General features: G+C 49.9%; 9 protein-coding genes across 9 annotated transcripts; all 9 read right to left on the bottom strand.

Annotated features, from left to right (window-relative positions):
• Nucleotides 1-330: 330 nt before the first annotated feature.
• Nucleotides 331-2,424, bottom strand: TEOVI_000438600 (eukaryotic translation initiation factor 4 gamma, putative; the record flags this gene model as incomplete). Its single annotated transcript, XM_067227161.1, has 1 exon — nucleotides 331-2,424. The coding sequence occupies one exon, from the start codon at nucleotides 2,422-2,424 to the stop codon at nucleotides 331-333; it is 2,094 nt and encodes a 697-aa protein (XP_067083262.1).
• Nucleotides 2,425-3,345: 921 nt separating this feature from the next.
• TEOVI_000438500 (uncharacterized protein) lies at nucleotides 3,346-5,826 on the bottom strand (the record flags this gene model as incomplete). Its single annotated transcript, XM_067227160.1, has 1 exon — nucleotides 3,346-5,826. One exon carries the CDS (start codon nucleotides 5,824-5,826, stop codon nucleotides 3,346-3,348), a length of 2,481 nt encoding a protein of 826 aa, XP_067083261.1.
• Nucleotides 5,827-6,878: 1,052 nt separating this feature from the next.
• TEOVI_000438400 (uncharacterized protein) lies at nucleotides 6,879-9,446 on the bottom strand (the record flags this gene model as incomplete). Its single annotated transcript, XM_067227159.1, has 1 exon — nucleotides 6,879-9,446. One exon carries the CDS (start codon nucleotides 9,444-9,446, stop codon nucleotides 6,879-6,881), a length of 2,568 nt encoding a protein of 855 aa, XP_067083260.1.
• Nucleotides 9,447-10,035: 589 nt separating this feature from the next.
• TEOVI_000438300 (uncharacterized protein) lies at nucleotides 10,036-10,671 on the bottom strand (the record flags this gene model as incomplete). Its single annotated transcript, XM_067227158.1, has 1 exon — nucleotides 10,036-10,671. One exon carries the CDS (start codon nucleotides 10,669-10,671, stop codon nucleotides 10,036-10,038), a length of 636 nt encoding a protein of 211 aa, XP_067083259.1.
• A 1,173-nt stretch (nucleotides 10,672-11,844) lies between these two features.
• On the bottom strand, nucleotides 11,845-15,627 carry TEOVI_000438200 (kinetoplastid kinetochore protein 2; the record flags this gene model as incomplete). Its single annotated transcript, XM_067227157.1, has 1 exon — nucleotides 11,845-15,627. The coding sequence occupies one exon, from the start codon at nucleotides 15,625-15,627 to the stop codon at nucleotides 11,845-11,847; it is 3,783 nt and encodes a 1,260-aa protein (XP_067083258.1).
• An 840-nt stretch (nucleotides 15,628-16,467) lies between these two features.
• On the bottom strand, nucleotides 16,468-17,334 carry TEOVI_000438100 (ubiquinone biosynthesis methyltransferase, putative; the record flags this gene model as incomplete). Its single annotated transcript, XM_067227156.1, has 1 exon — nucleotides 16,468-17,334. The coding sequence occupies one exon, from the start codon at nucleotides 17,332-17,334 to the stop codon at nucleotides 16,468-16,470; it is 867 nt and encodes a 288-aa protein (XP_067083257.1).
• Nucleotides 17,335-17,688: 354 nt separating this feature from the next.
• Nucleotides 17,689-19,278, bottom strand: TEOVI_000438000 (uncharacterized protein; the record flags this gene model as incomplete). Its single annotated transcript, XM_067227155.1, has 1 exon — nucleotides 17,689-19,278. One exon carries the CDS (start codon nucleotides 19,276-19,278, stop codon nucleotides 17,689-17,691), a length of 1,590 nt encoding a protein of 529 aa, XP_067083256.1.
• Nucleotides 19,279-19,897: 619 nt separating this feature from the next.
• TEOVI_000437900 (uncharacterized protein) lies at nucleotides 19,898-21,715 on the bottom strand (the record flags this gene model as incomplete). Its single annotated transcript, XM_067227154.1, has 1 exon — nucleotides 19,898-21,715. One exon carries the CDS (start codon nucleotides 21,713-21,715, stop codon nucleotides 19,898-19,900), a length of 1,818 nt encoding a protein of 605 aa, XP_067083255.1.
• Nucleotides 21,716-22,212: 497 nt separating this feature from the next.
• TEOVI_000437800 (PQQ-like domain/WD domain, G-beta repeat/Utp21 specific WD40 associated putative domain containing protein, putative) lies at nucleotides 22,213-25,140 on the bottom strand (the record flags this gene model as incomplete). The annotated part of the gene is made up of 1 exon (XM_067227153.1): nucleotides 22,213-25,140. One exon carries the CDS (start codon nucleotides 25,138-25,140, stop codon nucleotides 22,213-22,215), a length of 2,928 nt encoding a protein of 975 aa, XP_067083254.1.
• Between the last annotated feature and the right edge of the window lie 1,186 nt (nucleotides 25,141-26,326).

Below are 26,326 nucleotides of genomic sequence, written 5' to 3'. Positions count from 1 at the left end.
TGTATAGCGGAAAGCCAAGTCATCGAAATCTCCTCCGTCTTTTCACCACCGTGGCACAGATGATACCATAGTGCTACGTATATTCACATACATACACGTATAAATACGTATATGTAGCAGGGGGGGGGAGTAGAAACAACAAAACACCCCAACCCCCGCATCTTTTTCTTTCCACTAACCCTAACTCTAACCATAGCCCCACGAAAACATACGCGAAGTTGACCATTTTCACTGCATGAAGGCGGGAGCGGGGGAAGGGAGAGGAGGGGGAATAAAAAGAAGAGTTGAGGCGGGTACAGTTGGTGGTAACAACCCTCCACAGCACCGTCTTCACGCATATATAACTGAGAGTTCTTCCAACAACGAGAACACCTTTGAGTTGTCCTTGTTCTTATTACGCCACGCACCCAGCTCTTCTTCTGTGAAAAAGCGAGCCTGGACCATCACGGCAACAAAGTCAGGAAGGACGTTGCACATGAATGGCACCGTACACGAGGGCGCTATACTTTCCATCATGTCAGCCACAGATGGCTTACTCTCCCCTTGTCGCCCGGTTTCGCTGGCTGTGACAATGTTCTCCCACACGGCAATAAAATCCTCCTCCCACTCGCCCTCGCTCTCGTATTCTACAGAAAGTGCACCCAAATGGATGGCAGTGCGTGACACAATGTCCTTCGTAACGCAGCGAAAGTTAAATGAAGGAATGCTCCAGACTGCCTCGGCGAAGCGAGCATAGATTCGGGGGCAGTCATCGCAATCTCGGTCTGAGATGATTTTGGCGAGGGCCCACGAAAAGCCACGGGTGAGGATGTGGTTTTCAAACGAACCCTTCTGGAGAACGCTCAGCAACAGCTTCCGTTCGCTCTCGTTTGCGTCCATGAGCGCACGGATGAGAGTAACGTAAACGCTGACTTCACTGATCGGAGCGTTACTATCCTGCGGTACTAGGGCATTCAACTGCACCTTCATCCCCTCAGGATCCGCCATTCCCTCTTCGGCGGCGTCGCGAACAATAAACAAAATATTTTTCTTAAACTCTTCAAGCAGTTGCGCAGGGGGGCGAGCAAAGTTTAACCGCTTTCTTTCCTCCGGTGCGAGTCGAGAGTCGGAGAAACCATGGGCCGGTGGTGGCATATTGTTATATGATCCACCACGTGTAAGATCATTGGTACTCTGGGAACACCGCCCACCCATTCCAAGTGAGCTCGAAACTTCATGGTAGCTGCCACCTCGTTTCATCCCCGGCGTGTGTTGGTATTCGGAGTTACGTGGCGGTGGTGGCGGCGGTGGCGGATGCTGGTGATATCCTCCATGTGACTGAGGTTGGTTGTGGTGTGGGAAACTTTGCTGGTGTCGTTGTTGTTGGGAATAGTGCTTCTGACCTTGTTGCTGTTGCTGTTGAGGCTGCTGTTGAGATTGCTGCTGTTGTTGTTGTTGCTGTTGCTGTTGAGACTGCTGTTGAGGTTGCTGCTGAGATTGAATATCCTCGATAACGACTTGTTCTGGTTCTCGCGGTTTCCATCCACCGTTACGTCGATCAATGAGGTTCTGGAGGAGAAAACGTATGCGCATGGAGTAGCGCCGATTCTCCTGCATGCTAGAGAGCATTTTCCACAGCTGTTCTTGTGCGTCCGGATTCTTTTCTTCGTATAATTTACCAACAACCTCCAAGAGGTTAATTATCACCTCCAGCTCCATATCGTTGGGAACCATTTCATATATTCTTTCGTTCAGAATACGATCAATGATCTTCTGCGTGATGAGTGTTTTAAGAAAGAGCTCACCAGCAAATTTGATATTGTTCACATTCCTTTTTCGCAGCCTCTCGGCCTGCTCTTCCGACATGGTTTGCTTGGATTCCTCTACCGCGTTAGTAAACATTTGTTGGCATTTCTCTACGATTGCCACACGCACGGCACTGGGAACCTGACACGTTCCCGGAAGAAACTTAGTACGGTACTCATATTCAAAACGAACAATTGAAAAGCACATCCGCGCGTAGAGCCCAGCGAACACTGGCTCCATAAGGGCTTTTTCGTAAATAAGGCGAACAACATCCTTCACTACTTCGTTGTTTATAATAATATCTGGCGTGAGAACCGTCTGCACTACCACGTCAAAATTCCATTCAGTGAGTTTGTTGAGGGCAGATTGCACTGCTCTTACGCCACGCTCTAACGAATCAATTGAGTCACGGGACTTAACCTTGAAGCCGTTCTCCGACATGACAAGTTTTTCTGTCACAACGGGCTTACAATCCGCTGCGCGTGCATCTCGTAGAATTTGGGCTAGTGAAAAACTCTCAGTAGGTGGTCGCCCGCGCCACGTGTCACGGTACGCAAGAAGATCCGACACAGACATTAGCCGCGACCCGCCAGCATATCTTGGATCGTTGCTGGTGACACCACGAGGTTTGAACAGCATTATTACACACGTCTCCCCGTTTCAAAAAAAAAAATCCTATCACCTTGCTCTGTTGCTTCCTCCCTTCTTATCCCTATGAGTGAAATGCAATATATATATATATATATATGTAGATAGGTGTATATGCTATGGTTATTGGTGACAATAACGATGATGTGACCGCCCTCTGACCTGCTTGCTTGAATTGTGTAATCGGGTTTGTGTTGTTCTGACTGTAAAACTGCGTGAACGCACCAGTCTTTGAGGCAACCAACTTTGTGTTTCACCAAACGGCGGGAAGGGAAAGAAGGCAACCGTCCGCTGCCCGTTACCAACTACAGGATAGGAAAAGAGAGAAGGGTAATGAAGGGATGCACACACAACAAAATATGCGCACGTGTGTATATGGTAAAACGAAAGGCAACTAACACATACTTGGAGCTTGAACACATTCGACACGACAAGTCAAAGGAGGGTGAGCCAAGGAGACTGTTGACTGTGGTGGTCAAGTGAGGGTAACCACGAAAAATAAATGGCAGCAACACAGCTGCGGTAACGGTGATGCCGCAAAAAATGTTGGGAAAACAATCCCTTGTGTTTGTGGTCACCTAGCTTTCACAACCAATATGCGATAACACATACATATGTATATAATGTAATATGACAAAAAAAAAGTTACAAAACTCCATGTAATGCACGCGTTTCTCAGTGGTACCCAAGTACACCAAAACAAAACCCTTCTAGCCTTTATCCCTTGACCACAGTGGTAATTCAACGGTTCGTTATGAAGATCAGTCCACACAACCCTCACGCCCAATCTTTGTTCATTCCACTTCCGCCATGCCAGGGCGCTTTTGGTGTTTGACATACTTCAAGCAAAGCGTGTCGGGGGAAAGAGACGCCACCAAAAGGGAGGAAAAAACAAACGCCAAAAAGTGAAGATCACGCCATGAGCCCTTCGCAAACACCACAATAAGGTCCCACCGCGTAGTCAAACACGGAACATGCGTGGCACTGGCTCAATACTTCATCTTGAGAGAGAAAGCAAAGTGTCGCAAAGTTTCTTCCCGAGAAAGCAGTTATGTGATGACCCTCAGAGCAGTCGGAGGTGGTTTGCTCCCCTTCCTTCGGTACGTTTTGGTTTCTCGAGAACAAGGATAAACTCAGCCTGTTTTTCTCCACCTCTCCACATACAGAGCACGGGAAGCGCGGATCCGGCTCAGGTTGTCCCTTGTTGCTGATTCCATTACCCCCTCCCTCCCTCTCGAGACAAGCCATAAACTTATTTAACTGCTTCTTGAACTCACCGGAGTGGCTCCACATCTCGTCAGCCTCCTTCTCTTCACACATTTGATGATACAACCTTATAAACTGTAAGGCGGCTGCATACGCGAGGGATAGCGAATACTCGTCATTGGGTAGTGCGTACTTTTGAAAGCCATCCCTTCGAAAACCCGAGTACGAAACCTTATCTGCAAGAAGCTGAATGGCGTTTGCAAGAATAAGTTCCGTAATGACATAACTGTCAACTGAAAGTCTCTGTAGACGAATGAGAGTTTGCCTCCACAGCGCATTAGTTTCAGGAAACCGCAAAAATAGCTCTATGCCGTACTCGCATCGCAGGTTTAGGTAAGTCATCCTCAAGGCCGCGAGAAGACCAGGGGACGTGTCAGAACTATCTAGTAATGCTGGACACGAAATTAGTGGCAACCTACATGAGCCGTACTGTCGAAGCCCATCACCTTGCAGAAAGTTGCCGGACAGCGCACTCCTAGGGAGAAGTTTCTCCCACATGAAGTATGAAGTGGATGTTTGTCTACACTGCAGATTATTGAGGGCACTTACCCTCCCGGCAAGCGCCGGCCCATGCACCCCTCGTGCTTGACTTTGCTCAACGTCAAAAACAGACGCAAACCCCTCCTGAAAGTAAAGCAGCCGTTCTAAGAATCCCCCACTTCTCTCTACCGGACAGGGAAACAGCTGAAAAGGGGGATGCCTTCGCGAAGCAGTCTGTAAAGCAACGACGGCTAAAGTGCAAGACGGATGAAACGCTAGTCCCGTCAATTCTGTACCTTCCTCATCCGGCGGTACAAAGCAATCCATGCGCGAGCACTGAATGAGATTTATACAACTTTTTCCAAAGAAACCCACGAGTCTTCGCCTACAAACACCCAGCACCACAAAGGGCCCCCCACCGGCTACGCTGCTGGGGGTAGTGAAGTCCGACCCACGAAGTGCAAAGGAACCCAGTGAGATAGTGACGAAGCGAGAAACCGTGATGTCATCGCCGAAGCCACTTTCGCAACCCCACACATTCACCAACTGCCATTCTGCGGTTTGCTCTGCTGTCACTGCAACACAGCTGCCGCCACGGAACCCCTCCCCACGGTTGTGAGGTTCTCCCACTGCCCCAGACATAATTATATTTCCGTGGATAACACGCAACGGGACGGAGACAAGGACACGGATATCTGGCCTCTCCTCACTGGCTTGAACGCAACATAGGGACGCCGGGACACCACCAAGCAGGGGTATCTGCACGCAGCACAGAAGATTTACACCTCCTTCAACTGAGATGGAAAACACCCTCAAGAAAAGAGGACTTGCAACAACAAGTCGCATGCTCTCGGCGTTGGCGCCCACCACTCGCGCAGCACATGACGGTCGTAGGCTGGCTTCGGGGTTTCCAGTGAAACGGTAAGAGGGTGGTGGTAAATACTCTGTCTGTTGCTGGCTCTCTTTACCTTCGTCCACACTATTTGCCTTGTTCGGTTCATCAACTATGTAAATACTTCTAAAGGTAACAACAACGAGCAGATCCCGTGGAAACCATTCGTAACCTATTATGCATTCCCCGATAACATCGAAAGTTTTGTTCCCCCACCTACGCACTGGCTCACCACCGCCATCGTCACTGCCACAGTCCTCATCGATGTCACCACGCAGCAACAACTCTAAGCCGTCACGTCCCCTTCTCTTCACAGATTTCTTAAAATCTGGAGAGGTTTCACCTATTTGAGTTTGCGCCGGGCGCTGAGAAGGAATTATACAGAGAGCAGCGCTGGTTCGCACACGACCATTACCATAGCGAACAACACGGTAAATAAACAGGTCACGTGTTGTCAGCACACATAACCGACATGTTGAGGGATACATATTGTCGGACGTCAGACCCAGCGCCCACTTGGCGCCACTAATGCACATGGGACTGGCATCATCAGCCCTGGGCAAGTAGACTGGACGAATGATAGCATCAGCGGCTGTGAGTTCATTCGCGTGAAGGAAAACAGCAAACTGAGTGGCCACGTGCAGAATATTGTGCGGACTCCACCCAACGGAGTCAGGGCTTCCTGTGCTGTATTCGCTCACTGGAACACAGTCACTCACGTCAATTCTAAGACTACTCGTTTGCGCATCCATCATCACAACATTCAGTGAGGGTAATGTCTTACTAATATTAGTGTACTCTACAGTGCTGCTGCAAATGGACTCGTAGCGACGCCCGCACCGACCCCTTATTTGAAAGTGAGCCCGGCTTCCCACCCGATTAAATGTTGTTCATGGGGCAATGCACAAACGGTGGGCAACCATGCAAAGATGTGAATCGGGAGCAAGGAAGGTGGAGCAGAAATAGATGAAGTGCAGTACGAACACAGAAGCCACGTTCACAACTCTCTGTGATGTTTGGAAGCCGTTAGATTGACGAAGGGATTGTTTTGTCTCTCGCAAAATTTATGAGAGACTAACAAGTACTGAAAATGAGGCGCAGAGTCTCTTCTCCTACTTCCCCCTCCAACAAAAGAAAAAAAAACAAGGAACCCCCCATTGCGTTGAAATCTCCGCTCCATTCTCTACTGGCTTTGCATCAGAAAGTAGTAGTAATGAGTTAACAGTGGGGGTACATAATTAGACTGATTAAAAAAGACAAAGTCATGTACATGCGCATCTCAAAGTCTCCCCAAGCAGCTTTTTTCCATACATACATACACAGAAGGGAGGGTGAGCAGGGGGGAAAAGACATCTTGGGGGTTGGGAAAATGCGTAAGGGCGCGTGCGGGACATCGTCTTTATTGTCCCTTTCTACAAGTACACCAAAACAAAGGGAAAAGTGGTATGCACAAAATCGGCAAAAAAAAAAGAAAACAAATACATGTAACTCAGTATTACTCTCTCTAAAATTACTATGCGGTACCGCTCCCCTCTTTTTAAAAAATCTTTTACCTCTTTTTCTCCAGATGCTCTTTCTGATTTATTTGCTCTTTTCTTCTTTTTGCTGCTTCTCTTCTAGGAAAGACGTGCAAGCACACACAGGAGCAGTAGCATGAGGGTAAAGAACTTTCTGGTGCCAATATTTTCATTCTTGTGTAGTCCCTTCACTCTCTGTCTTTCACACACTTCAGTGTGTGAAAGAATCAAGTACCCATAGAAGTCTACTCCGTCACCTGCAGTCTACGAGAACTAAAAGGAGGAGTCAATTAACTGATACGAGGCAACACATAGTGATAGCCGTGCTCCGCTACTGCCTGCTGCGTAGTCGCAGGTTTGTGAGGAACCAAAGCAATGCGTTCGGGTTTCTCATATTCGACTGCTGTCTGATGGGCTACGGCTGGCAGCGTATCGCACCCCCGACCGACTAACATATCCGTACCTATCGGCTCTTTACATGCCGCCCCCGCTGCAACAGAATTAGCAACAGCAGGAGATGACTTGGTAGCGTTTTTCTCCTCCTGTACATGCAGAGAGCTCGCCGTTGGCTGGGAAAAAACAATGCGGGAGCGGCGGACGTGCTCATCATACGCGTCTAGGTCGCGCCGAAGGGGGCCAACGAGCCCGTGCTTCTCGACAATTGAGCGCAACTCGAAGAAAAGAGGGTTTATCATCTGCCGCAACCGCTCCAAGTGTTGAATATGAATAGAATATTTCTCATTCTGCTCGGAGAGCATCTTCTCCTTGTAAGTCTCCATAATGGTCGATTCAACCTTCATGGAAGATATAGTGTCGTTAAGTGTGGCTATCTTTTCTCGTTGATGTTCCACCTCGCGAAGCAGACGATCGTTTGCCTCTCGAATTGACTTGTATGTGAAATCACCGAGTGTACATTCAAACCGTTCGATGGTCCGTTTCGCCGCACCCAATTCCATACGAAGGTCACGTATCTCAGCCTTCATTGTTCCCTCAATTTCTTCCCGTTTGCGGTTCAACAGCCCTACCTCTGCCACATAACCCGAAACCTGACGCTTCAGCGACGACACCTCCTCTTCCGCACCTTCTGCACGCTCTTTTTCTGCCTTGAGTAGAAGCTGCTGCTTAGATATTTCCCTTTCAAGTCTATCACGGAGGTCCGTCAGGTCTGTAGTTATCTGCTGTACATGGTTCGCATGCTCTTCCTTCCGCTTTTCGAGAGTCGCGGTCAGTTCCTCAACCTTCGCTCTCAATGTTTCCTTCTCAGCATTGGTGAATATGGCATTCTCGATGAATTCCTTCTCACGAGAAGAGTACGTTCCCGTAAGCCTCTCCACCTCTTCGTGAAGCCGATCATGGTTTGCCGTCATGCGAAGTAGCCGCTGATAAAGGTCCCTTTCAACCTCCACTTTCTCCGCAGTTATTTTCTCCACCTCAGCCCTAAATACATCACGCTCATTGCAGACAGAGCGAATCTCATCACGTAAGGAGCGTGTCATTTCCTCGTGGTTCTTCGCAGAAAAGTTCTTTTCTTCCAGAAGTCTTTCCTCACTCGCTCGAAGTACTGCTATTGTTTCAAAGGACTCACGCTCGCTCCTCTCAGCATTCTCCTGTAGTCTCTGAAGGCGAACCTTAAGACTATCGACTTCAGCGCGTAAGACAGCTTTTGTTGTGTAGGCCTCTTCGGTTACGGTCCGTAGGTCCTCATTTACCTTCGTGAAATCCTTCTTAGCCTGCTCCACCTCCGCTTTCAGTGCGATGTTCACCTGAAGGTCACCCTGTTCACGTTCCATTGACTTGTTCTTATAAACCTCGAATTCGTTCTTGGTATCTGCAAGTTCACCTTGTGCTCGCTGAAGTGCTTTTGTGAGTTCCTCCACCTGCGCCTTATGTACACCAATCTCAAGATTGAATTGCCGTCGCTCCACCGTTGCCTCAGCGTGAGCGACGTCAAGGTCACGATAGAGAGTCTTCGCCTTCTCTCTCTCTGAATCTAGAAGGCTCTGAACGCTTTCCAACTGATGAAGTCTTCCCTTTGACACCTCATGCAGCCTTTTCACCTCGTCGCGGGTGTTTTCCAGCTGCGAGTTGAGCAAGGTGACGAGCACACTGCTCTTCTCCTCATCGCGGCCCTTACGCTCGAGCTCTGCCTGCAGGAGCCGCGCGGTTTCGCGGTGTTTTTCTACCTCTTCATTGAGCACCTTCAGAAGCAGAGCAGTCTCTGCATCGGCACTTTGGGGCTCAACGGTTTCGAGCCGCTCATCAACCTTCGCTAAGTACGTTGATTTGGCTTCGTTGAACTGATTTTCCAGATCTTCATACGCTCGCTTTTGTCGTTCGTTTTCTGCACGGAGTTGTTGGTGGTCCTCCATGAGAGAGTCGCGTGCCCGCTCCACCTCCCGCAGCTTTTCGCTGTACTCATTAGTAGTCTTCTCTACAAGTGAGTCACATTCCACGTACTTGATCTGCGCCAGTTCGAGCTCATTGCTAACCATAGACAGGCGACGCATCACCGATTCGCGCTCCTGCTGGATGGTCGTAAGGCCCTGCTGTAGTCCGCAGAGTTTCGCCCGCAGTTCCAGCACCTCTACCTCCTTGCCGTGCAGTTCGTCAGTTAGTTTCTTTTCGCGTTCTTCAAAGCCACGCCGCAGTTCCCTCTCTGTTATGGCGCGCTGCAGCTCCATCTCCCGCTGCCGATGCGCCTCCATTGCACGGGTCCATTCTTCTTCGAGTGCCTCACGGGCGGCAAGCTCCAGTTTGTAGAGGCGCTCCTGCTCTTCTTCATACCTGCGCAACTCCGCCTGTCGCGCTGCTTCGGCCTTTTCACCTTCGGCTGCTGCGTTCTTCCGCTTAACTCGCATCGTTGGTCGCGGTTTGCAACAGTTGCAAATGCACTCCTCAGGTGCCTCCCCCCTCTTCTACGTTGGTGCACGAAATGACTGAAAAGACGCACCTGTGTCCCTACGCCTTTAGATACCTTCCAGTGAGTGGTATTTAAGGAAAAAGTCCCTATAGGATGAGCTTACACAGGTTAGAATTGTGGAAACAGTAAAATAGTTACACAGTTTCAGAGAATGAGAAAGTTAAAAGCGTCAGGCTCGTCAACAGCACAGGTCCATAACCACTGCAACAAGTCTACAAACCGCGGTAAGGAAAAAGCCACACGCAAACACTTAAAAATATACAAACATACAAAAGGGATAGACAATGATTGTGGAATCAACATACTATGGGTTGAATTGAAAAAAAAAGTTAGAGGAATAACCAGAGGGCCTTTTCCTCAACGTGTATGTGAACAATCCTGTAAAGAAAGAAACCAAAAAGTAAACTTGAGTTCGTTGTATTTGATGTACCGTACCTATACAAGGTCTGCGGTGGGCACACCACATATTTACAGACCGTTGTCTTCAGTTGAGTAGTGAACTTACTTGTTTAGATGAAAAACCACACCTAAAATTCGCGAGTAGCTGCGAGGAATGATAGTGGCGAAATCCAAAGGGTAAGACTCCGACTCTGCCTCACAAGAACATGTACACCCGCTCGGACACTAGTGACCGCAGCAGTGGTTTGTCGCAGTGAGGAGCAGAGTAAGCGCGCCGTGTTCAGTAATTGTACCAACTCCCCCTCCGATCGCTGCGCTTCTGTATCCTCGCTAGTTCTCCAAACGCGGGGATCGTCACATTTCAACTGCTTGGTGGTCCCTGCAAAAACCGGGCGCTGCCCCCTGATTGTGCGCTTGCGGCGCTGTTGTGGCTGTTGTGAGGGAACGTATTGCTCCAGAACCCTTAACGCCTCCCGTGGTGTTGTGAAGAAAGTTGAAAACAGTTGGACACCAGTGGAGGAAACGGGATGACAACCGGGGCTGTAGCTGTTACTCGAGCGGCACCGACGGTGTCCTGCTTGGTTGCGCCACAACGGCTTTCGATTGGGCGGTTGCTCAGGCCTCTGACACACAGTGCCAACTTCCTCTGTGGCACCAACGTCGTGGTGTAAGCGGTCGCGCTCGTTGCTGCAGAATCCCACCGTCCAACTGTCGGAGTGCCGTGACCCGCGAAAGCCCACAGGCAACGTGTGGTGGCGTGGCATCTTTCCTACCTCTACGGGCGATGCCAAGCGCTATCGAATTTTTTTAAAAAACAGCACAAGACTATTAAGGGGAAAGGAAGGTGCGCGAGGCAGTAGGCAGTAAAAAACTGAATGCAAAACAGGTGGAAGCACTTTGTACCTAGCAAAACTGATGTGCCAATGCTTCAGATCACCCACTTACACCCCTTTCCTGCAGGAACTAGCTCCTCCGTCTAGTTGGCTCGTCTAAGCATGAAATCGTGCACAAGGTGGTGAGCACTGCCGGAATAAACGAATAGGACACAATGGGTGGCGAAGCACTCAAAACGCCTCCGTGCCTGGAAAACAAACGTAGAAGGCGCTGGGGAAAGGTGGATGAAAGTAACCGAAGAAACAAGTTTTACTGCGGCCCAGATTATATTGAGAATGGGGTGCTGAGCGAGAGCGAGGGAGGATCAAATACGTCACCCAACCAATGAGAAAGTTAATGATTGAAACTGAAACGACAAGCCGAAAAGCAGAAATCAACGTATTCCCCCTGTTCCTGTTCACAGGGTTGCATACCTCGCGTAACGACGAGCCAAACAAAGTTATATATATATATATATATATCATAATAGTAATAAACGTGGCCCACTGGCCCCTCACAAGCGGGCCTCTAGGCTAAAAAGGGAGTGTCCGTTCAAATGCACGTCGTCGCAACAGTTTTAATTCGCACGCACATTAAAGACGACCAGACACCATTCTATGTCTATTTCCCTTTCCCCACTTCCTTCCCACACAATGAACACGCAAAACAAGTTTCCCACATTTTCGACCCCCATCCTCAGATGGCCTCTAAATCTATTTGTAGATATGTGAATAAACACAAAGTTGCGGGGTAAAAACAAAAAATTGTAGATAAAAGTTATAGAAAGGAAAACAAAATCTTAAGTGAACGTAAATGAAAGCTACACAGTAAGCGTCTCAAACTGTGGACTCCAGTATCGCGTCTGCGGATTTCACCGCGGTGTCCCACAGGTGGTTTTCTCATCACGCAAATCTTTTTACTTCCCCAACGAGGTGGTCGGACACTGGATATCGCACTGAAGCAACCACATATGCATACGGAGCCGTGCAGACACACCAAAGTACCCGAACACAGAAGCGTGCGTGCGCACGTGGCAGCAGAAGAGTAACTCACTTGTGAGTTTCTCATTTCCGGTAGACGTTGCGCATCACCAAATTTACGTGATTGAGGATACCTGAGTGCTCCGCAGTAAATGGTCCGGCCTCGCCGTTGGGCCGCACGTAGTACTTTTGCCCAACATTATGGTTCTTGTCGCTTTGCCAACGGATGTCTAGGAGTGCGTTGTTAAAAACTACCTGCGACCGCAGGTTGGACAAACGGAACAACACGAAAGAGCCTGCTGGATCTGGGAACGCCTTTCTCACATACGCGAACTTTGTGCCCGCGGGGACCGCACCCTTCTCACGTTGGTGAATGTATGCAGACTGCGCTGCTGCATACTTTTCTCCCTCCCCACGACATTTCGTAAGTTCACTAACGAAACCCATTATGCCACGAAGCACACCACCGAGGGTTTTCTCTGCACTTGTAGCGGGTAGAATGCGTATTTCGTCTTGAAAGAAACTTAGAACATTCGGATGGCACTGGGTCCGAGTAACGGTATCCTTATCCATACGCGGCACGTACAGCACCAACTTAGAGTGTATGTCCAGAACTGCCGTAGCTGCTCCCTCCTCTGTGGGGAAGAGGGCACCGTACCTACCGGGTTGCACAGAATAATACATCACAACAACTTCAGAACCAATGAAAGAGTAAACCCTTACCCACGCCCCGCTTAGGAAGTCATCAACAAAGCGATCCCGGTTTTGCTTGTCCCGAGGAAGGGCCAGGTACGCCGTCCCACCTTGCCCCGGTCCAACAGTTCTGTTGGTGTTGCTGATGGAAGCATTGCGCTCGCCGGGGTTGAAAGATCCGCCCCCATACGCCCCGACAGGGACCCCTCCAAGTAAGTTCACTAAAGGCTGGGATGTCTGGCGTCGCGCAACACCAGCAGCAGATGGCAATGTGTACGACATTGAACGTGGTACGCTAGACCTCCCGGAGGTGACGATTCGTGGGAGAGGCGGTGCACCGAAAATTTCTCCAGTCTGAGCTGAAGGCAGTGACGTTCTCGGCACCAGTGGATCGCGCTGGCCGGACGCGGACCGATACTCTCGTACTGCCACATTCTTAGGGGCCGGCTTCGAGAGAGTATCGATAGCTTGCGACTCCATCCTACTACCAGGTTGACTTGACGAAGCGCTTCGAGGAACCTGAGACTGCTTTCGCAGGTCTTGTGGTTTCGCCGCGTTGTCTGCACGGATTACTACGACGTTACGGGATTGCTGTTCCCCACGCAGACTTCCCTCCCTTTCAACACGAGACCGCGCAGCAATGCCGACAACCAAGCCTGCGTCATTCACTTGGGGAGCATATGGCTCACAAGAATTCTGCCGTGCTTCTGTACGCACCCTTTTAGGTGTTGGCGTAAGCTCCTCTACAATCTCGCGCAATTCTTCCGAACTCCGTGGTTCCGCTCCCTTATCCCTACGATGTTTAGAGAGCCGAACCTGAGGGGGAAGTTCAAAGGAGAAACTCTGCCTATAATTTTTATCAGCGCCCTCCTTCTCACCGAAAGGGGAGCTTGCCTTGCTATCGCTCTGAGTGGAGAATTTTGGCATTTCAGGGAAATTGGCGTCACGGTGCGCTACTACCATTGTGCCTAAGTCCTCCGGTCCTGGTACATAGCTGTCACCAATACTAATGCGACCACCCGACGACTCTCGACCACCGGAGGTACGGCAAGATGTACGGGCACTACGTCGCGGTTTAGTTTCGGTAGGCAACCGGATATCCAGCAGACTTCCGCCCTCGTTTTCCAATTGCTCCCAAAGCATCGTGTTTCGACGGGAAGAGCAGCGTGCCGAGGGGCTCATGCTTGGGCCACGGCACTTAGCTGAATGTGCTTCGAGCTTTGAAGAGGACGCAAACTTTTTCATGCATGAAACACAAACAAAGTTAACGTCCTTTATTTTCCCCTCGTAAGCACAATTCATGCAGAGGTCGTAGTCGCACTTATGACATCGAAAAACTGGTTTCTCGATACTAATATCATCAATCGCACTGTCGCATACGTTGCAATCAAACCCGACATAACCCAGGGGTATTTTGATAAGTTTCTTCATTTGGTGTTTGTTAATGCACGTAACCTCCTCAATTGCAGCGTTAAGTTCTCGAGGGAGTGAGATGACATTGCGGAGAGACCACCGTGTGGAGGTTTCACGTCCACTGAACACCACAGCGTACCTGTCAGACGCTGCGCGGACAATCTCCCCAGCATCTTGAGTCTGGCCGAAAGCTAATGGACCCGCCAACAAAACACTGGATTCCCTTTGCGGCCTTAATGAGGAACCGACCCTTGTTCCACGTTTGGGCTGTTTTGCACACACCGCTGTCGACACTAACTCATGGCTGCGACAACGCACCGGGCGAGTGGTCAGCAACATGTCTTCGATGTTCTTGCGGCAACCTTTCTCATCTATCACAATAAACCGCCTTCCGTTAGCCTCTGAGGCATGCAGCTTCAGGGTTCCGAATATGAGATTTATCACCTCATTGCTTTCAAGGACGAGTTGAGTACGAGTGCTCTCTTCGACTTGAATCACTTGGTTTAGCCCCTCTAGGAGCACAACTTCTGCCGTTTTGGTGGCATATTGGGGCTGCATACCTTCAGGAGCACGGCTGCATGAGCGGCCTACCGCTCCGGTTCGGGTAAACGGTCGTCGCTCGACTAAATTCAGTTTTTGCAGCAGCGTGAGCGGACACGAAAGCGGCCGTCGGTCCCAAACAGGGTGCTGCAGTATATCTTGTAGCGTGGCTCGCTGAGCTGGATTGCGATGCAGTATTTGATTGACAACATCACTTAGTTCCTTGTCGCCTCTCCAACCCGCCGGCCAGTGCCAAGCGGCCCCCGCAACCGCACTAAATAAGGTGAGTGTCTTCTGCGTCTTGTTCATCTCGTGTGCACCTTCATTTTCAAGCGCCTGCGCGTACGGGTTCATGCGCGTCAACATGACGTACAACACCACACCAATGCTCCATGTGTCAACCTCCTGACCGTAGCGCAGTGAACTAGAGCTGTTATCGTTGGTCATGCGTTTATACACTGCGCCAGCAATTTCGGGTGCCATATACATTGCCGTCCCGGCAACCGTCTTCCGTGGTTCAGATTCGGTAACGTTGCTTGAAAGTCCAAAATCACTTATCTTCAGGTTTCCATCGAAGTCAAACAAAAGGTTCTGTGGCTTTAGGTCCCGGTGTATGCAACCCTTGGCGTGCAGAAAAGCGATTGTATCAATGAGTGCATAGCCGACCCACAAAATTTCTGGCACTTCGAGACCATGTTTGTTAATAATGTCATGCAGCGACCGACTCGCACAGCACTCCATCGCCACATACGCGAAATTCCTATCTCGACCGGCAGCAATTAGCTTCACCACGTTGGGGTGCTGCGAGAAGTGACTCATAAGCGCCACCTCTTTGCGCAACCGCTCCCAGTCACCATCCGTCATTTGTTTCGACGATACTTTCAAGGCGCACAACTCCCCGCCACTTGACTGGGCCACGTACACTCGACCAAACCCACCTTTCCCGAGCAAACTTGTTGTTGTCAGTTGCATGTTATCACTTTCAAATACGACAGTCATGTGATCAGGCGGTTGCTGCTGCTGCTGCTGCTGACCCTCAGTGGAATTGTCCCCCTGAACGTAGCACTTTTGAATAAACGGTGTGTGCAGGCTCGAAGGAATGGAAGATATGGCGGGTGTGTAGGACAATTCACGTGGCATGGAGAGTGAGCTGCGGGGGCGCGGGGTGCGCTGACTCTCAGAACGCACGCGGTCACGACTCGCTGGTGAGACATTGAACATGACTGTGCCCCGTCCCTTCTTTTACTCAACCTACTGGCAGGCAATCCACTCTGTTGCTTCTTTTATTCTTTTTTTGTATCGTCGATTTTCGCTACCACAGAGGCTACAGGCCAAAAAAACTAAAACAAGATCGCGCAGTACAGCGTTTTCGTAATGTAGTGCTTCTCCTCGGCAGTCCTTGAACTTCGATTTCTAATGCTCGTTCTACGTGCGTTCCAGGGGTGGGGTATGTTCCTAGAGCCGTTTACTGTAATTACCCCTTCTTCGTTTATGTGTCTCCGCTACCTGCTCGCAGGAGGATTACGGAAAAAAAAAGACTTTCCAATTCTGTGCGCGCGTAATATATATATATATATATACCTGTATGCGTCCCCCGCTAGTGTGTGTTTTTTGTTTGCCTCCTATTTTTTTTTCGGTCCCTTTCCTTTATGGTACTCACCACTACCACCCCTCGTAACTCTCTAGACGGTTGCAATGAACCTCGTGTGCAGCCGACAATGATTAGGTCAGGCGCCGCCGTCGTTACACGCTAAAATGCACGGGAGGGGGAAAAAATGAAGAATGAACCGGATAATACAAAATTGATTAAAACACGACGTGCAAAATATAATGAAAAAAGTAACAGGGCATAGCGTGGCCGTTGCCAAAGTGGAGCTACAACGAACACAAAACGTAGGCCCCGGCATGCAGCAAGGGTTGAATAAGAAAATATATAAGCCCACCACTATTATACGCCTTGTGGCATATGAATGATTAAAGTTCCCCTGCGACTACTATACTTAATTCTGCTTGTATGTTTTCAACAAATGTTGCACAACACAGCTCAATCGGGAGAGTTTTCTATGCAGCCCCCACTTTACTGTCTTCTACCACTCGCTCCTGTTGCGCCATAGCGTTTTCTACCTCTGACTTAGGTTTATGTATTGGAACAGCCTCCGTTTTTACTGCGGTGTGTACGCATGCGATTCCGCCAGAGAGATTATCATACCTCACGTAACCGAATCCCGCCTCCCGAATCATCTCTGCGAGGGTCTCCTGATCGGGAAAGGCTCTAATGCTATCCACAAGGTACCTATAGCTTTCCTCATTTGCCAAAATCCGGCCGGCTTGTGGAATGAAACCGTAAGACCACACGTCGTAAGGCACGCGCAGCAGCGAGCACGTGACTTTGCTAAACTCCAGCACGCTCAGTACACCACCCACTTTCAGCACTCGATGCGCTTCTCGAAGGGCTTTCGGCCTGTCACTGAAATTCCGCAGGCCAAACGATACCGTGTAGCCATCGAACTGCATGTCATCCAACGGAAGCTCCTCCCCGCTGGCGACAATCCACTCCAAACCATCATATCCTTCCCGTGCTGCCCGGGCCTCTCCCTCGTGAACCATCTGTTCATTAATGTCCACAACCGTCACACCAACTCCTCGAAAGTCGGGAGGTGTAAGGCCTGGAAGTCCCCGTTCCAACTGGCGCACTTCATCAATTATGCGAAAGGCAATATCGCCAGTACCTCCAGCGACGTCAACGTACGATCCACCAGGGCACGGTCGTACGTAGTCACGGACAAATTCGCGCTTCCACAGGCGGTGTATGCCAAGCGAAAGAACATCGTTCATCATATCATACTTGCTGGCCACGCTGTTGAACACCTTTTTCACGTACTCGTCCCCCAGCCCCATGTTGAGGAAGCAACCACTGCGACGGAGCATCTGCGTTTAACGTTCCTCTCTGAGTAATTTTTAGTTAAGCCTACCTAAGTCCCAGATGGTAAATGGCACGGAAAGAACAATACATAACCCTGACACTATTATCACTGTTGTCAACATCACCACAAATAAACTTGTCGCATCCCCATAGCTTTTTTTTTTACCACACACACGTGTGTTCATGCAAAGTGAATGTACAAGTAACAAGGCGCTCCTATGTATAAAGAGCGTGCGTGACAACATAACCAATCGCCACCGACTGGTGTATAAAAAAGTAGTGACATATGCGTGAAGAAAAATGATGGTAAGACAGACAACGGGAGACAATGCCCATCTACCTCTCTACGAGTTTGTATATTACAGGAGCTGCACTCGGCCTGTTTCATCCCCAAGCACGAACATATCGCGGTTGCTCCACACGGTGCATGCAGTCACGAGCGCATTAGCCTCAGAGGGCAGAGCATTCAGCAGCGGAATTTCACGCTCTCCACTTTCCTCACTGGAAGAGGATGCCTCCCGAAGAAAACCACCAAAATTGCTACAATGCCCGTTTTCATACTCGTTGTCCTTTCCATCCACACCTCTATTATATGAAGATAACTGTGTGCGAGAGTTGTTCGGCTGTTTTACCAAGGAACTCCCATCATAAAGCAACAGTTTGCCGGAAGATATGTGTGGACAAGCCACAACCCCAGAGGACTCCATGAAGGAGAGACGTGGTGGCGGTAAATGAAACGTTGAGGATGAACGCTGGAAGTCCGGGCACAGACGTCGTGCCAACAGCTCCATGTCGCTCTGTCCAACGCTTACAGCTTCCACGCAGCCCGCTAACGTGTTAAGCCACACAACGTTGCGCAGGGGATATGAGTACGATGGATGGAGGCGACAGATTGACGCCGATGTCATATGTTGGGCCACGCACTCTCTGGCGCAACGCACGTCCCACAGCTGCAACGCTCCAGCCTCCGTTCCTAGAAGTATGTTCGCAGGGTTGCCTTGGCACAAGGAGGTTACGCATGCGAGTGGATCACGGCGGCCCGTATGGCGGTTGTGGGCCCCAATAGTGTATTGGCGCGTTAAGACTCCAGTACATGCCTCCGCCTTTCCGCTACGACTGTCTAACCACACGGACAACCCTGATGACAGCGCCCCCAAACTAACGTATCTGTCCATTGGCATAACATCGTTTGCGTAGGCGCTTGAACCATCCTCAACGTTTCCGTTTTCCTTCACATCCGTCAGGTTGAACCGCTGCTGGGGCTCACTCGTCTCCTCGTCAACATTCTCCAAGTCAAAGATATCCACCACTGGGGCTCTATGGTAACCGGCAATAACATGAAGTGAAGATGACAAAAATTGCAACGCTGAGAGGGCAAACCCGAGACTCGAGAAGCCTTGCGGCTCAACTGAAACTAGAGGGACTGCAGCACCAGGAATGGAAGGTACATCTAAACTCTCCATCCAACTGCTAATTGCGTAGGTAGAGAAGCGGCGCCGCTGGCATACAACGGCAAATTGCTCCTCCATGTCAAACACCACGTCTGTTACAGGGGCTAGTGCCCTTACCGCAACATTTATGCCACTCCTCTCACCCCTCGTCGCGACATACACTGGTGACGGGATCACAGTCCGGAAATCATCGACGTTCATCGAACCAAAATGTCGTTTTAAACCCTCTACTTGTGCGTGTTGAGGTAGTGCAAGTAGTCCTTGGCACCGCTGCCGCCACTTTAGTGGCACACGCACCTCGCTGTCACGGCTCAACCGACTGGGGTCGGTCAATAAACCGTCCACTCTGTAATGAATACCCACAAGACGGGGCGCCAGAATGCGCTCCACAAAGAACGGCCCCGTGCGTAGCAACGCCTCCCGTTCCCTCGCGTGCTGACACATCAAACGAATGTCATGATATGTAGCTGCTTCCCGCGGCCGCTTCCTGCTAGTCATTGCAAGTGTTAAGTGGTTGTCGCCTATCCTATCTCTCACTCCACCCCACTTATACCGGACCGCTTCCACTCCGCAGCTATGGTATATCCTACGGTAAAAGGAAGCGTCTCTCTTTAGTAAATTGCCGGTGATGGAGGCACATGTTTAAAAAGAAGTGAAGAAGAGGAAGAGAAACAGTTCGGCAAAAGGGTAGGGAGAACGTGCGGAGCGCCATTCACCTTGAACAGACAGATTCCCCCCCCCACACACACACACACAAACACGGTCCCTAAAGACACTTTCATATATTTTTTGATTCAAGGAAGAGTCGTAAACCAATAAACTGAAACATCCTACTTAGAGCACGCCCAGAGGCTGCTTAGATATTAATGATTGACAAGCAAGCATCATTCAGTGTTACAGGAGAAGAGCATACGTACAGATACAGTTTTATAAACCGTACTCACAGCTAAAAGCGACCATATCTATGCCTCTCTATATATTGGACGGCCGCCTCCTCCCTATGAACATTTTTTATAAAGGAGGGAGAGTCGTGTATGACCGCGTACCCTCAACCTTATCTATAATCACTGGGAACTTCAGTTTCCCCACAAGTACAGTTTCAAGCTATTTTTTCACATCAAAGTTTCCATTTGTAGTACTCAAGCTTCCTTGCCAGCAACCTCTCCAGGCGTTTGCTTAACCTATCACTCAAGTTGTACGCACTCGCGAAGTCGCCCACAAGCCCCTCCACAGTGTCACCCCTGTAAACATCAAAGGTACCCCTCTTGTCGTCGGGCATCCTTACATCCACGCATAACACAGGTGGTGAAGTTCTCCGCCAACGGTGAAGGGTCATTACGCGTGAACGATACGACCCCCTTCCCGCTGCATCGCAGGGGCCGTAATGGCTCTCGTCTTCTACCACTGATCCGTCCCGCTGCGTCCCGGTAGGATTCTTCACAATTCTCACAGATGAAAGGGAAGTGCTTGAATCGTCACGTCCCTCGCACTCTTGCGGCAACCTACCACGGCTACTGCTGCTACGGTTCCTCCTCTTTGAGCCGCTACGGTTCCTCCTCTTCGAGCCGCTACGGTTTCTCCTCTTCGAGCTGCTTTTCCGCGAAGGTCGCCGTGGTGTAGCGGACGAGCCTCTAGACTTCTGACGGGTTTTTTGTTTACCTCCTTTCGTTTTCGTGGTTGACCTACCCCTCCTTTGGGCACCTGCGGCCTCTGGAGAGCCCTCATCCGCCCTTCGCAACTTTCTCCCTTCGCACTTGTTGGGACTCGTAACAACCGCCAGTGCACTCCGATGCGAAGACGATCGTCTGGAACGAGCAACGGGTGTGCAGGAGTCACCTTCACAGGAATTGGCGATAGACATTCTGCTCACTACAGACACCCCGTCCAGTGTTTTACCGTTTGCACCGATGGGCAAAGGGTACAAGCCCTGGTTGCCCCGTCCCATCACCCGTTGCAGTGCATCAGTACCTGTAGATGACGAACCCAGGATGGATGACCGTCTCCTACTATCAGGACTGAGGTACACGTCGGCCGCAGTTACACCCAAGAGATCGTGGCCAGAGAGTGCGGAGCAAATATCGGATATGCCCGGCCACCCAACCGAAGGTTCACCAGCGGCAGTGCGCCGGAACGAAGAGGAAGTTGCAGCAGACGACACTGTATTTTTGCTTGATGCTCCCTGTGTGCTTTGATGTCTTCTAAGCGTTTGTATACTTGAACATATCGTATTGGGGTCACATAACCGCACACCGCAAGTGTCACCCCTTGGGACACCCTCACCATCCAATCTATTGGTGCCTGATGAAGGAGTTAAGAGGGCCTGAAGTTCCCTAACAAATACGCGTTTGAAGGCACTGTATCCCACAAGTCGCTGTCCATTTGTTTCATTTAACGATAGCTCCGAGAAAAAATTCTCTGCGAGCGGAGACCACACCTCGATACCCAGTTGCCGTAGGGCACCGTTCACACCATCGATGCCCATCTCGTTCCCGTTGACAGGCGCGTTCGCAAGCCACAACTCCTTCACGAGCTCGCAAATCGCATGGTAGCGCTCACTATTTCCCACATAGTTTTCCCACTTGGTGATGCGTTGACTTCGGGGGTTTATTTCCGGATGAAAGGTCTCATTTGGTAACCAATATTTCGGTAAACCAACATAGTGTGGTGGCACGTACCCTTCGCTAGGTTTTGGACATCGTTTGTCAAATTTCCCAGAAACGGACGTGCTGATTCTAACCCCAACGCCTCCACCGTGTCGTGGGCTCCCCCACCTTCCAACAAGTTCATGATCCCTGTTCCCTTTTGCTTTACTTCCAGGCTCATTGTTTCCATTTGAGTATTGACATGGCTCATCCTCCAACAAGCCCTTCTGGTTGTTGCTTTGGTTTTTGTCAGCAGAGACTGTGTGAAACGAGTACAAAGACTCACTAAACATACACCTACTGAAGCGTGATTTGCGCAGACGTACGTAAGCACATGCCCGTGTGAGTAAGGAGTTGATGTTCACACAAAAAAAAATCAGGTGGATACCAAGGGCAGTTCTGGTGTGGATGGATAAAGAGAAAAAACAGTAGTGACAAAATTGGTTCTTGAAGGAAAGAGGGCCGAACATGCATACGAAAACACAACACTAGTTCGCAGAAAAGCGCGTGTTTCACAATCGTCAACGCTTAATGAACTAAAGACACGCATCCCAACATTGTCTTCGTTTGTTGTGAACTTCCCCCACCACTCACACACCGGCGTGTGATTATTCTTTTACTCGCAACCGGCATTATCGCTTACTTATTTTTTCTTACTTTATATCGATTGTTTAGATGCATTAAGAGTCGGGACGCAGTTTGGTTGTGGCCGCATCGAACCGCAAAGTCTCCTTCACATTTGTTGCTGAGACTGCAGGCGCCGCCAACAATCCGCGCGCGTACATCTCAGTTAGAAATGTGACCCCGAAAAAGTACCTGCCAGACAGCTTGGGTACCCAATGAGGTGATCTACGCTATATCGTATCGAGTTCTGTAACTCTGCCAGCTCCTCAAGAACATTAATTAACTCGGCACCACACTTTGTTATCAGTGGGCCGTGTGAATGAATGACGGCAGCCAATATGCCCTGTACCAAATCGACATTCTCGCGCCGCTTCAGCCACTCCGCCACAAATGACAACAGCCCATGCAGGCAGTCCTTAATACGCTCCAGTTCCTTCTCCGTGTAAGAGCAACCCTCCACATAGTCGACCGCACGCTTGATCTCCAAGTCAACAGCCTGTGGTGAACCAAGGGAAAGGATGTACGACAAAAAAGCATCATGTTCGTTCCGCACAAGCATCTGCTGCACCGGCGTGAGCTGGGCTATCGGGGCACTCACCACCCGCGATACAAGAGCTTCCTTATCTTTTGAGTTTGAAGCTGCAACAAGGAACGTGGGACGCAATTCCTGCGTGGTTGGTAGAAAGAAGGGAACGTCGCGCTTCTTGGGTGGAAGGAGCGGTTGGTTCTTTTCCCTTATCTGCTCCAACAGGGTAAGGTCGAACCACATGGAGCGGGGCACGCCAGCTAGGCGCATGCCACCGGAAATAATCTCATCAAGCTCAGCCCATTTTACTTTTTCCCTCTCAATTTGCATTAACGCAGTATCCTTCTTGGCGTCAAAAAGCTCTACCTCCTGCTCAGCGTTTCCACCAGCACCCGCTATGTCGCCCAACATTCCATCATCATTACCATCGCTTTCACCCTCCTCCTTGATTTCATTACCTGAACCCGGGAGCCCTTTCTCACACTTCACAGCATTGTCAACAGTATCATCCTCTGCATCCTCCGCGGCGCCATGAGCTGTAGGAAAGTGCAGCTGTGGCAGTTCCTCCACGCTGCGCGCCCTCGGATCCGTTATTACCTCTGGAACAAAGCCATAACGCAAATTATTTGACCAAAGGAAGGCACCACGCTCACCGGCATGCGTAGAGACCATAAATAGAGCATCTGGGTGGAAGGCAAGTGAGATGGCCGGAGAAGCTAGGCGGTACTGCCCGACACAGGCAGAGGAGGCAAGATCCCAAACAAGTAGTGCTGCATCGCCAGATGCCGACACTACGTAACGATACGAGTCTGGCGCAAGGGCTAGGGCTGTAATGGGGCTGGTGTGGCCACTGAACGTTCGTACGGGCACGCGCAACTCTTGGGTTGTAAGCCCAATGTCGGGGTTGCAGTGGTATACACGAATGGAGAAGTGCTGCGCGGCAATAAAGAGAGACGACGGTTGATGAATACATGACTTATGCAAAGGACAATCAGTCTTCACGACGGTGCGGAGGCGACAGGTGAAGAGACTCCACAACTTAATCATCGAGTCAAGACCTGCAGTTACAACAATGTTGTTTCCACAGGCCACCTCAACGCACTCCACTGAACCACAGTGTGCCCGGTCGTCCGGCTTCAGTGAGGAGTCAAGCAACTGCCGTACGCCTTTGTTCTGAATACTGACAACAGATACATCACCGCTCGAGTACCCGATAACAGCAAAGTTCCCGCAGTCGCTCATGGCGACGGCACGTGCGATGTGCATCGACGTCTTAATACCGCTCAGCTTACAATCTAGAGAACGAGTGTCCATGCGCCAGCCGCACATCTTTGACGAAGATTCATGAATAGAAACAATGCTCGCCCACTGGTAGTTCCTTGCAGTGCAGCTGGCAATAGCAACAGCAGGTGGCATCTTCATCGCCTCACGTCCCATCTGCTTCTCGCGCCCCCGTCGGCCCAACTGGCCCTGAGACAATTCCCATGACGCACGATCGGAAAATAGGTGCGTCACACGGAGCGAACGATCGGTACCGGCAGTCAGCAGCAAGTCGCTGTTATAAAACTTAGCCTCTGTGCAGCTCCCCATATGACCCCGACGCTCACGCACCAGCACGCCAAGACCGTCTACAGTGTCAAACCTAAACTGCATCAATGCATTGTCAGCTCCAGCTGTAACAATGGTGGCAGTTTCTGTTGGCAGAACAACTATGGAGTGAACGGTATTGGTGTGTGGGGACTCCAGCACCTCCGTCTCAGTTTTCACTTGCTTGCCACGCGTCAGAAGACCGTCAAGGCAGCCATTTTCAAGGTCCCACATCGCCACCTCGCCGGAGCTAGACCCGGCGACGAGGACATCCTTGTCGGTTCGGAACGCCAGCGCAGTCACGGCACCTCTCTCCTCCTGGTCAAATGACATGATATCCTCGTTAGTAGCCATGTTGAGAACAACTACACGGCCGTTGCTTGTGCCATATGCGATGATGTCCTTGAAGTTACTTGCCGCTAGAGCCGTGATCTGCGCACCAGGCTCTCGCTTTTCGCGCCACAGGCAGACACCGCTTTTGAAATTGTATAACTGCAGTGATCCCTGTGCAGTCGCCAAAAGAAGTTTGTTGTTGTATCCGGCAGGGGTAATCATCGCGCGTGTCTCCTCACTACCATCAACAAGAAACTCTGTGAGCATGTTCCCGCTCTTTATCTCCCGTACCACTACGCGTTTATCGTTACCCACACAGAAAAGAATATCATCCACAGCAAGAATGTGATCCACTCTGCTCTGCGTAACGTCGTTGTGCATGCAGTTCCAGAGCGGCTTGTGATGCACAAATGCATGAATCCGAGGCCCTTCGGCAACAAAACGATACTTCCCTGCCTGTGTTACAGCCCTCACCCTCTTCTCAAAGTGCGGCCCACCGCGAAGCATTGTAAGTTCTTTCCCCCGAAACAACTGAAATGTGCGTCCTGTGGCAACCATCAACTGCGGTGCGCCGTATAACATTGTGCTACTGACTGGCAGCTCACCACATACGCTTCCGACCACACGAAATGGGGAGAAGCTCTCCATCCACTGAGAGGGGAATATCGAAATAGTGGCCCCAACAACTAGCCCCGCAAGGTAAAAAAGGGATAACGGAGACGAAACCAAATAAAAGAGACCGCAAACGCCACGCAAATATCCCTTCCTTTGGCGCAACTAACCGCACCCGCACGATCCTTTCGGCTTTCTTAGTGGTTTCTTCCTTCCTTCCTTCCTTTTTTTTTATTTGGTGCAACAGGATCAAAAGTACGCATGCAGAGGGGAGCAGAAAACGTGTGGATGCGAAGCACAACCAACAAGCGCATCTTCCTACGAGGAGAAGCCAAACAAGTAGCCGTATTTAATGACACTTCAATACCCTTCCCACACTGTTTTCGCATAAACCAGGTCTCCTCTCCCTCTACCGTACACCACATAGTTACTAGACGGGAAACACGCTCACATAAAATAGTTAAATAAGTAAATCACTTGTAACCACCGCCATTGCCTCTTTCCCTTACCTCTCACCATCCCCACACGAAGGAAGGAGCAGATATGGACGGACCAAATATATATATATATATATATATACAAACATATTTGTATATGTATCGAACGTAGGAGACACGTCAGGAGGGAAAGGGAAGAAAACATGTCACATTCACTTCCCTCTGCCATTTTCACAATAACGACACGCAAATGAAACAAAAAAGGGGGAACAGATAAGGATAAAAGAAAACAAAAGGGACAAATTGGTCCCAACAGCGGCATTCTTTCACTTCAACTCCTCTCTGACAGTGAATAATAGAAACTATCCGTGTTATCACTCACATGATCACATTTTTTTTTCCTCTCACACACCTCGCCAAAGACTCCCCCAACAGAAGCATACAGCAGAGAATATGAAGAGACGAAAGGAATAACACAGGCAAGAATGGTGCCGCTGCAAGGGTCTTTAAAGTAAAAAAAAATTAATTTAAATTAAAAACACCAGAAACGCTAAGTTCCCGAGGATAACATAGAACTCAGCAACTATGCTTGAGATGTGGTTAAAGAACCGAGGAGGGAGGACTCCCCCGTTTGAAAACCAGCATATCAATTGAAAAATAAAAAAATACAGGAAACAAAAAAAAGCTATGGCACTCTAGTAATACAAAAGCCAAAAGGCAAGAAGGGAGAGGGTAACAAGAGGAAAAAAAACACAAAGAATAGAGGTACGATTATAGGCCCATGT

The sequence above is a fragment of the Trypanosoma equiperdum genome (genome assembly GCF_001457755.1).
Source record: "Trypanosoma equiperdum strain OVI genome assembly, contig: ctg_896, whole genome shotgun sequence".
NCBI lineage: Eukaryota > Euglenozoa > Kinetoplastea > Trypanosomatida > Trypanosomatidae > Trypanosoma > Trypanosoma equiperdum.
This window is presented reverse-complemented; position numbering and strand designations above follow the sequence as displayed.